The 11,791-nt window shown below is 39.5% G+C and overlaps 1 protein-coding gene across 4 annotated transcripts in view; it reads right to left on the reverse strand.

Moving 5' to 3' along the window:
• LOC115373549 (DENN domain-containing protein 3-like) overlaps positions 1-11,056 on the reverse strand; it is a 30,105-nt gene extending 19,049 nt beyond the window's left edge. For 2 of the 4 annotated variants that reach the window (XM_030072013.1, XM_030072011.1), the window contains exons 1-9: positions 10,705-11,056; positions 5,426-5,605; positions 3,082-3,274; positions 2,205-2,327; positions 1,946-2,061; positions 1,519-1,643; positions 926-1,037; positions 293-412; positions 100-198 (exon numbers count right to left, since the gene is read on the reverse strand). In XM_030072013.1, the coding sequence (XP_029927873.1) occupies positions 100-198; positions 293-412; positions 926-1,037; positions 1,519-1,643; positions 1,946-2,061; positions 2,205-2,327; positions 3,082-3,274; positions 5,426-5,509 (972 nt within the window). In that variant the 5' untranslated portion in view covers positions 5,510-5,605; positions 10,705-11,056. The remainder of the gene's footprint in view (positions 1-99; positions 199-292; positions 413-925; positions 1,038-1,518; positions 1,644-1,945; positions 2,062-2,204; positions 2,328-3,081; positions 3,275-5,425; positions 5,606-10,704) is intronic. The other 2 variants (XM_030072012.1, XM_030072015.1) reach the window with 2 other exon arrangements.
• Positions 11,057-11,791: the final 735 nt, after the last annotated feature.

Here is an 11,791-nt window from a genome sequence, read left to right on the forward strand (position 1 = left end):
GTGCAACTGTAACAAATTGCTCAGAAGGCTTTGGCTACATGGGACAAAATTTGAGCCGTCTGTGCCAAGGTCTAGATTTACAGTAGATTTTGAACTGACCCGTAGAAAGAGCAACAAGCTCTCTGCCACCAGCGTGAGTCTGGCCCAGTTAGCAGAAAACAACACCACCCTCTGTTCCTGGAGAAGACAGGATATCACCTGGAGAGACAGGGACAGAAAGATAGAGAGCGGGGCAGTGATATACAACGGAGGAGAGTGAAGGTGAGATCAGCCTCTTGCAGACACGTGTTACCTGTAGCAGCTGCTGGGCCCTGAAGCAGAGGAAAGGCAGATGGAGGTCTAAATCAACAGCTGGGTGGTCTTTGTCTTCTCTGGATGGCAACACGATGGTCAGAGGACGCAAGGCAAACATCTGGAAAATACAAACTATTATGGTATGCATGTACATGTATCTACAAACAGATTCAACTTGCTTACAAGTAGGGTGCTACTATTTTGTGTGAGTGTTATAATTGTAAGTAGGACCGGGAAATAAATTGATTAAACTGATGTAAAAAAACAAACAAACAAACAAAAAAAAAAACGGCTGAATTGTAAATCAAGATTTTGTCCATGTAAGCGATTATGTTATAATAGATGCTGAGCGCTGTCAAATAAGCCCCAGTTGACTCATATACACAGAATGTGCATGCTCAGAATATCAAAAAAAAAAAAAAAAAAACGAGATAGGGTAGGTGGCTTGAGTGGGAGTGAATCCTCACACCATGGCAGTGTCACTGCTGTACCCACTGAGCTGGGATACATAAGATCACAGCTGGATCTACAGAAACATTTATTCACACAGTATAATGAAATAACCTGACTTAACCAAACAGTTACACACACACACACACACACACACACACACACACACACACACACAAACCACATGTAGTTGTCCAGGAGGCGGGATGGGCACCAGCGCCAGTTTGGCTGAAAACTCCTTCATTCTCTCCTCCAAGTCTGATAAACGACAAGTCCTCAGCTGGACTAAAACACTGAAGAGGAAGAGAGGGTCAGAGATACGATGAGACAGAAATACAGCCATCAACGTGGGGGCATTTTTTCATTACAACAAAAGATGGCCGAATTATTATAACTATTTTGGAGATTAACTTGCAACATGTCTGACTCAAAGTTCTTATTTATTTATTTATTTATTTATTTATTTAAACCACTACATGGTTACAACCATACAGTGAGCTTGCTGGCTATTTAGGGGTTGACTTTAGTTCTCATAAGAATAGCTATAACAGCTCTATGAATTTGGGCATAGCATTTGACACGGTTTGATGCATGTTGTTTGTCGAAAGGCATAATTCAGCACTATTTAAAATGTGACTAAACACAAATTAAGAAAATGAGTTTGATTCAGTGTATAATATAGGGGTAAACCAATTTAACTGGGCTTATGCAACATACAGTAATTCAACATAACACAAGAAAACTTGAATAAGGCTCAGTCCATTTGGCTCTCACCATGACAGACAGTCTTTCAGCGCTGTGTAGTACGGGTGCTTGGATACGACACAGAAACCATAGGCACAGTAGAGTTTAGAAAACCTAGAGGGTCCAGTACCATTCTGGTAGTAATTTGTCCCTTCCTGCAAAACGCCACACAAAACAAGACAAAAGTGATTTTCTCTAATTTAGGGCACACTGCATTTTATTTTAGCATCTAAGTCCCATATAGGTTAACACAACCCTGATTTAGGCATGTTTTGCATCAACACTAGAACACTAGGGGCTATAATGATTATGGTTGGCTGTACTGTATTTCATTTTACGTGTCATCTGCATTTACAGTAACCTGCAACTGACTGGATCATGAATTTGCTTGCAATGTGAACCCTTTGAGCATTTAGCAGATTTGAGCATTTAGCATTTTGTGTGCAGGGTTGTGTACCATTATAGGTCGGTAACACTGCATTACGACTCCATGGGTTTGGTTGCCGAAGACGTCCGTGAAAACCAGGAAGTGGAACTCTTCTTCTTTCTGCTCACGGCTCAAATGAAGCCCACCTAGTCAAATATTTTAAAAAATAAAATAAAATAAAAAAAATACTAAAGGAATCGTGTGTCACAATTAGAAGATGTTTTGGAACTACTGTGTGCATGTGTGTGTGTTTGTGTGTGTGTGTGTGTGTGTGTGTGTGTGTAAACACCTGGGAAACAAAGCTGAGGCAGTGCTGTCAGATCAATATCTTTAGGGACACTGATATCTTCATTTCCGCCTCCACCACCTCCTCCTGCTCCCCCTCCTCCTCCACCTGCGAAAATGCTGGAAGCTGAAACAACACAAAAATAAGACTACACATTAATCTCAAAACATGGGTCAAATTATTTGTTAATAGACCTATAAAGCCTTCAAACAACTAGCAACCTTGAGGAAATGTTACCGAGAATATGTTTAGTATTCAAGGATGTCTGTGCATCTTACATGGGTCCATATTGTTAGAAATATGCTATGAAAAAACAAATTGAATAAGATCTATAGTACATTCTTCATATTTACTGAAATAAGTATTTTGATATAATTTATGTTATTCTCATTTTTGATAAATCTATAAAAAATAAATAAATAAATTTGATAAAGTTTTACAGTTTTTGAAAAAAACAGAGTGATGATTTCATAATTTGCAATAGGTTTGAGCACACAAAGGTTTCTTCAGTATCGGAGCTACATTTTGGTGAAAGTTGCAAAGCTGTAGCACATATGGTTGATTTGTTATGAATTTTCAAAGTTTTGAAATTTAGAGGCTTGCTGCAGCTCCACCATCAGGACTATTAGCTTGTGTTCGCATCTGAGGTAATCTGGCATGGGACTGGACCTTTGTGCAAAATTTGGTGATTTTTCGCGCAGAAGAAGAAGAAGAAGAAGAAGAAGAAGGAATACAAGAGGGATCTGGCAGCTTAGGCCGCACGGTACCTAATTACCAAGCCGACACCCTTGCAAAGCACTTGCCTTCATGAGTATGATTTTCTGGGTTTACATAAAATGATGCAACCAAAGTAGCAGATATCAGATCAGACAGATCAGACCTTGGCTGAGGGTTGATGCAGTGAAGGGAGGTGGTTCTCTCTTCTTCCTGATGAAGGAGCGCCGCCGCCTCACAAATGGCCTCACCGCCTCACTCTCCGCCTGCTGTCTGCTGATGAAGGGAGGGGCCAGGACATGCAATACCTCCGGCTCCAGTGAAGGGAGCTCTGGGGTGCCATTACTGTTAGCAGCCTGCTGAGCAGACAAAGGGGAGGGAGGTGATGGCATTTATTAGCTTTATTATTTCTTGCATCAATCTTGCATCATCTCCCCTTGGAATAATCTGTATTAATAATTTGTATCTTCTTGGAGTAACTTGTGAATGGTGGTCTTATCTGTGTATCTCTCTAACAAGCATTTGTTCCAGTGCTGTGCCTCACCTAACTCTACTGAATACAAACCCTCACCACACAGTATATTGTGTGCATATAAGTATAAGTGTTATGCTATTCTTATACCTTAAAAAAAAAAAAAAAACATTGGATTGTGTACATTCTCAGGAATTTTTTTGCTTTCTGGGTTAGTCAGAAGTGTCTTTATTTGATCTGCTTCCCCTGGAACTCACTAAAAAAATGACTTAAGTCTCTCTCAGTGAGTTTAAACTGGAAATGAATGAACTTGTCTGGATCTCCAAGGGTTTTACAAGTGCGTTGTTTATAGAAACAAAACAAAACCTTACCTGAACCCCATGAGTAGGTAGGGAGATTACTGAGGAGGATGTGGATATACTCTATCTAATATATGTCAGTGGCTGTTAGACAGACAGGTGGATATGCTCAAATGGTCCAAAAACGACATGGGTATACCTGCGTATACCACTGCACTGGTGGCAGATTTAATGTGAAGCTGCTGTCTGTAATTCAAGAGTTAAAGTGGCTTTGACCCCATAAACCTGCTGGTTTGATATTGAACTAGTGGACTTTAGACTCTGGAAAGTTCAAACAGAAGAGTTTTACCTCGTTTCTCTTGTTTTATGAATCTGATTATATTCTGACAGATCATCACACCTCGCACCTGCCTTTATATGTGATTTGACCATATTGTGACCTCATACATCTGCAATTTGTATGTTTGTACTGACTTTGGTTCCTAATCCAGGTCTCACTGGAATAAGATACCTTCAGTAGGACTAGCCAGGCTATTTAAAAAATTTTTAAAAAAAAAAGTAATAAAACTGGTTTACATGCATACCCAATTATAAACATGTACCAAACTGAAAATAAAAATAAAAGGAAAATGAAATACACATAATAAAGGACTCAAACCCTTTGTTATCTGGGGAAGTTTAAGGCGGGGGTTCTCAACCTATTGTTCATTATAACGCCTCACAGCCGATAACAAACATATTTCTCACTAACTTTTGGCAAATCTATTTTTATGTTTATTAAACAATTGCTGACACGAATAGTGTATATATATACATATATATATATATATATAGATAGATAGATAGATAGATAGATAGATAGATAGATAGATAGATTTTTTTTTTAATGAACTGAGGTGCTAGTAGGTCATAAAATCAGAATTGTCCATAAATGCTTATGCTCATGTAAAGCTCATATATATTCCATAAAAATTCCATTCATACTAATTACAACCAGTCAATCACTTGAGAACCTTTTTTGATAACTGCACAACAATAAAATTCTTTGAAATAAAAGTCTTTTTAAAAACAGATCAGTACACAAAAAACAGGTCCAGATTCATAAAACGGGTCAACCCAACAACATCCCAAGTTATAAGCCCATGAGTTTGAAAATTGTGACATGCTACCTTGCCTCTTGAATAGCAAGCCATTAGGGTCATTCCCTGGCTGACAGGGAATGAAAGCAATCAAATTCTCACATTACTCATCATCAGAATGGATGAAATGATGAACACCAAACTGTTGGAAACACTTCCTCAAAGGTGAATCGTCAGTGGCTTCGCTGTTTAGTTAAACTACACAAGAGTTAAAAAAATGATTTTTAAACAGATTATGGAGTGACGTATTTGATAGCGGGTATGGGTCGGGTTGCAGATCTTGCATTAAAGAGGCGGGTCAGGTCAGCTGATTTAGAGACAATTGCGGGTAACACGTCAGGTGGGGTGTTGAGCTGTTTGTAAAACCAGACCATGCAGGACTCTGGCTTCAACCTATGGCATTCCACGGCCCACAAGAGGGGCGCTCAAGGTCCATCAATGGGCTGAGGCCAGTTGGTTGAAAAACCCACTTTACGGCATGTATAAGGAAAATAGAGTGGGGCCACAGACACAGCCGAATAAATCTATGATGAAGACAACATATTTTTTAAATGATTCTTCAATAAAAGTGTGCGCAGGTGTGTGTGTGTCTGTGTGTACCTGGTAGACCTCTCGGAGTTTGTCGCTAGATGCTCCAACCACAACACAGGCTTCCAGCAGAGAGGGAGGCAGATGGTCAGCCATCACTGGAACCGCTCCAGGAGCTGTGAGGCCCTGCTGAGCCTCAGCAGAACCCAACCAGACACCCAAACGTGAACTGCTCAGTCACAAACATCAAACCTGAGGAGGAGAGGAAGAAGACACAGACAGAAAGAGAGAATTGATAAGAGGAAGAGAGAGTGAAAGATGGAAAATGGACAAAAAGCGGGAAGAGGAAACAAAGAGACGTAGACGTACAAAGACAGAAAGAGAGACAGGAGCGGGAATAAGGAGAAATACATATTTACCACCTGAAAAGCCGGTCCATTTCTCTCGTCTTTAGCTTTCTGCATGAAGACAGCGTACGCTGAGTAGCTGGCAGAGTCAGAGCACATGACAGCCCGGCTGTTCCAGTTCATTATCACTGCCTTTAACGAACGCATGCTGGACTCTTCAACAACAACCACTTCAGACACAACTGGCTTTTATTTTTAACTAGTGGGTTATTCCAAGATGCAGCGTTTCCTGTCCCTCCAGTTCTCTAAAATTGGATCTTGAAAGAGCTTCATGTTGATTGGTAAGGCTACAGGACATTCAGAGAGCCCATGTCAAGCTGAACATTTATTTGAAACACCAAGAATGACATCAATGACATTCCTGTTTTCCAAATTGGTAAAAGGAGGAGTTGCACAGTACCATGTAACTCAGGATGTACGCTCTGTCAATACACTGCTTCCTTTGCTACCTCCAATGCAGGAGTTCAGTTGCATTCTTCCAGGAAATTTACTTGCATTATTATTATTAAAATATCTATTATAATTATTATTATTATATTTATTTATACAAGTATTTGGATTATGGACTACACATAGCAACATCTTCATGCTCAAGGTTTTTCTGTTAGTTTCATTTCCTTCTTTCTTTTTTAACCCATGTAAACATTTCTGAGCCCACTTTGGCATGGGCGGCCATAACACAGGGATTCCAAACTCTTGCTGTATTAGTAAAGCAGAACCTCACGTCTATTAGAAATATGAGTTTCAGATTACCAGAAGTAATCGGCAGCATGCGACTGCAATACTGCTTACTGAAACAGCAAGTGGTGGTCGACTGTTCAGGAACTCCTAAGCAGACATAGGAACTGAAATTATAACTGTTCCACAAAGGGGAAATTTTACTATTGAGCCACAAACCCCAATAGAAATGCCATTCATTTAGAAACTATATGTTGAGACATGAGGCTTAATGTGTCATGCCTTTGATATTCTGTGATAGGTCAAGTCATCCATACTTAATTTGATCAAGAATTTATTTTATATATTTATTTATTTTCATATGAATACTTGGAATTTTTTTCAAGGGGGATAATGTGCAGGTACATTGTTGTTCTCCCCCTGTTCTTGCAAAAAATCCATATTTAAGGGTTTATGCTGATGCTGATGGCTATGTAGGCAGTAGTCATTAGGCTGCATATTATCACCAAGGTAATCATTATTTGTACTCAAAAGGCCTCAATGTAAAATGAGGGCAAAGGAGATACTTCAGTTGTCCAGTAACTAAAGAGAGGACAATGCATGGTTACAGAGCACAACCTTTTTTCTCTTAGACCGAACTGCTTTCTTTGTTTTCTTGTCTAAAATTTTGATTCATAGTTTCCCTTAGAGAGAAAAGCACAAAAGCAATGCCTTGTTTTTTCTAAAGCTATGTCACAGAATATACAGTGGGATATCTCTGGAAAATGCAGTGGATTTGTGAGTGGCAGAGCTTTTAGAGCTCAGCACTGCCGTCATGCTGTCACCCTGATGTATGTGCGCTAATCTCTCACATATAGAGACAGAACATCTCTGTGAGTGGCATATATAGATTTTCTTTTGTACAATATAATCTTTTGGCTACAAAACACTTGATGGTTATTGTAAATCCTGGATGCTTTTAATGAACCATCCCAGCTCACCTCATATGCTCAGAACAAACTCAGTTTCAAGTCTGAGGAGTAATTTTGTATTTGGGGGCTACACAAACTTAACTGAAGTTAATGACAGATAATGACAAATTTTTATTCTGGGGGTTTCAAAAAGCATGCTAAGCAGGGCAACATTAAAATGCAGATTTTAATGGAATTTTGGTGTTAATAACTGGAGTCAAATACTGCAATAATCGTAGGTATTAGCCTGCACAGCGGAGAATTGAAAATCACTGAGTTAATTTCCTCTCACACTGCATTCAGGTGCCTCCCGAAATATTGTAATTATGACCCGAATGCAAATGAATGACTCCATCCCTTTGCAAACAAAGGGATGGAGTTGACAGGGAACAAAAACAGGATCAGCTGATTGATAAAAACAAACTACTAACAAACAACACTATACACTATACTAACAAACTTTTTTTTACTATCCAGCACCAAAAGATCAAATTTGCTTAAGTTTGAACCCGCCACACGCTGACCTTTGAGAGCATAGCCAATGACCGTCTGCCTCTTCTGTACTGTTACATGTGTCTCCCCCCTATTTCTTCCCCCAGTCTACACAGAGTGGAGCAAAAAGTTTTTAATTTCATTTCCCTACAGCTCTAGGCTTTCTAATTTGTTCTGGGAAAATTAGACTCATGTGTGCTGTGCAAGATGGACACACACACTCATGCATCCATTCATTATGGGGCCACAGGGAATTGCCTTCATACTGTTAACGTTAAAATCCGAATCCATCCTACAACGGATTTTCCCTGATGACGTCTAATGCCTGGTGACTAAGATTTTGGGGAGTTAAGTATAGCAAAAGCCATCCAGTGAACATTTTGAGTAGACGCTACTCGTATCTTTAACCTTCACAGCATTAGCTGGTGGCACGCTCCACCAATTGAGTTACACAGAGCATTACTGAATCTTTGCATGGTCCTGTGCTTGCTTAGTAAAGTCACATGATCCTCAGGACTGCAGCCAGCATCATTACACAAAACCTGACATTTCAAATGAGAAACCGTAGCCATGATTTCACTTTGTGTCACTCCGTTTAGACATCACAAAATAAAAGGATACAGAGCTGTGTGAGGGCTCTGTCAGAGGCCTGCGAGCATGGAGTCAAAGGCATGCACAGGTTTGTTCGAAAATTAAACACCTACCATTTGAAAACATGGGAACCAATTCTAACAAAATGAAAATTTAGAAAAAAAATGGAATGCTGAATTAAAACTAATGATTTCTTTCATGTGGATGAGCAGAACTTATGCTCTTTCCCACCTGTTTTTCCTCAACTTCTAAACTTTTCTTTAAGCACACGTACATTAACTTAGATATTACAATGCAGCACTAGAACATACAGCAACTAATGAATTGCTAACCGTCAAAAGCAGTGTCCAGATTCTGTGATATCCCATCATAGATATAGATCAGTACATCCAAGGATATAACATGGTCCAAGGATAAGACATTAACATCACAAAATGTAATCATATGATCCCTGCTGCACAGCTTTTTAGGTTCCAGGAAGCAAAATGTGAAGCATGAAAGCCACCCCTATCCTTCAACAGTGCCGTCTTTTTACATCCAGAACTTGGGCTGTGGTTACACCGGTTTCATTGCACACTGTATCCTCCAATAATAACAAGACACATCAACTGACAGGAGGAACTAACGTACACTAGTGTTAACATAAACATGGGCGCCATATGTGCATAGAGTAACTGATTTTGTGGACGACAGCGATGTGACCTCTGGAATCTGATATTGAGAATCAGATTTCAAGTGAAAGCGAGAAGCTTAATCATACAGCCTCGGGGTTAGGAGCCAAGCAGTCTGCGTTTGTCTGATGTCCCCATCTTTGCATGGCAGCCTTTTCATCTGCCTCCATGCAAATACAGCAGGAAAGTCTTATGTTACTTTTAACCCCTGAGTTAAAACCTCACTCAAGCAGGGTTACACAGTGGCCAACAGCCAAAGTTTAATTTCACAATTATAGAAAATGGATAAGAGCGACAAGGTCAGAGGTTTATTCTCTTGATTGGACTGCATTACGTCCTTTGTTTCTTGATCAGATCCGACAATAAACATCTCGTCAAATGAGGTGCCTGTGACAAACAATTTAACAATGAAGCTCTGTGGCTTCATGCACACTTATTTATTTATGTTAATGGTAAGATTTTGAAACTTCATTTGGGAAAAAAAATAAATCTAAAAATACCGGACAGTTTCCTATATAGAGATATGAATTAACTAACTATAACTTTGAAAGATTACTGGATATATACTGTTAATAATTTGCTGTTATGGGGTGTGATCCACCTTCAGCTACAGTCCAGTCCTCAAGAGGAGCCAGTCAAAACCTGGTCAAAGTCAATGCAAACCTCACACCACCATCTGTTTATGAGGCTTTTTCTCTCCAACTAGCAGTCAACATTGTCTTTAATGAGACATGCTGCGGTAGGACAAATCTCCGGTCATCTTATTATCTTATCTTTGTCTAGTTTTCCATAAAATACAATGGAAAATGGCTCAGGTTGCCAAATAAATCTGTTCAACAAATATGCAATGTATAACCAGAAGATCTGAAAAAACTAGCCTAAGTTGTGCAGCCTCAGTTTAGGAGAGCTGTTGGATAATTCCTGAGGCACAGCTCTTCACTTCTATTTAAGGAATACGGTAAGCAAAAACTGCATCACATTTGTCCTTTATTATCTCTGGCATATTAAATAGGCCTATGGCACTATGACAGATAATTAATGTTTTAATACATATTTAATGATAAAACAAGAAAATTAAAGCAGTCTACTTTTCCATTTTTAGCCAGTGCACCAGTGTGGACCTGCACCCAGGTAAGATAGCTGCCAGCCCTTCACACTGTACTTTTTTTTTTTTTTTTGGTAATGCTTGCATTTATCTCCTTTTTGTTGTCATGTCTCATAATGGCAATGCGCCCTCACCCACAGCTGGAACCTCTAAAATGCTGGTTTAAGATGGCTCACACGTTTAGAAGACATGAGGTTTATGAATGATAAGAGTTGAGGGGAATCTCTAACCCAGTTTTACTGCAGCAGTGACATGTGATTGTGAGTCACAAGCTCCAGGTGAGCCAACATGCTTCTGGAGCAACCTCTGAATCTGATTAATCAGATGATTTATCAGCTACTCGTTGTCTTCTGTCTTCTCAGGGTTGTACAAGTAAACTCAGAAACTATTTAAGTAGGTCAACAAACAGTGCACACCAACAACTTGTCGCCTAAGGTTTCTGTTTCAGTCTACTAACCTCCTCAACCGGCTCAGACATCCGTGCGGATCCTCGTTCATCCCGGAGGAGCAGTGGAACTGGACAGTCCTCCGCCACCGAGTGTCGCTCAGCTCATCCCAGCGCCCATGTTATCTGCACATGACATGCTTCCTGTCCGGCTTATTGGAGATGCAAACATGCGCACTGATTGCCCGAGGAGGCTTCTGCACAGGATTCTCCAAAAACAAACTAACTAACTAACAAAACCTGGATGTAAGATTCGTGAATTTAACCATATGATTCCAAATATTTTTCTGTATGCTTAAAAAAAATAAAACTCGAAAATTGCTCTGGGACAGAAATTTGCACGAGTCGTTGGATGAGATATGTGCACGTGGCGTACACACACAAACACTGCCCAGGTGTGCGCACACAGCTGATTATCAATAATTGACAGCTCATCGATCTACTATTTTGTCACGATTCAAAATTACCACCAGAGCTGAGTGCGAAACGTTTCAGCCTTACAAGATGTGTGTTTTGGTTATTTCAGAAATGACTAAAACTAATTTTGTTGACAGTAAAGCATCATCATGATTACACGAGGATAATACAATGTCTTTGATATAAAAGTTTGCCAATGAATTGTCACTTATATTATGTGCACTTTGCTTTTATTGTGGGCAGTGTTTTGCACAAAATACGAGTTTGGAATTGGCTTTTTGTGCTCCTGCAAACATTTAATGTTGTGGATTGTAAATGCACTTGTTCAACTTTTATTATGGAAGAGACGTCTCTTTTGCATTTTTTTTTTATCTATATCTTTCTGCACATCTCTCTGCACATGTATCTTTACTCACTGCTCAGAATCTGAAATCTGTCTACATCTGCATGAGTGTGAGTGACATGCAATATTTATAGTCCAAGCACTTTCTCAGGTGTTGCTCAAAATCAGAAGTGTTGTTTGCATCTATAGAAGGTACTCGTGTTTGCACATGCTTTAATAAAACAGTGTGTCACTGCATTTCTAATGATGAAAAGAATATGTGAGAGACTTTCAACTGAGACACAGACACATTTTCACAAGTTCAAGGTGCATTCATTGTCTTTTTCAAGTAAGTCACTG

The sequence above is a fragment of the Myripristis murdjan genome, chromosome 16 (genome assembly GCF_902150065.1).
Source record: "Myripristis murdjan chromosome 16, fMyrMur1.1, whole genome shotgun sequence".
Lineage (NCBI taxonomy): Eukaryota > Metazoa > Chordata > Actinopteri > Holocentriformes > Holocentridae > Myripristis > Myripristis murdjan.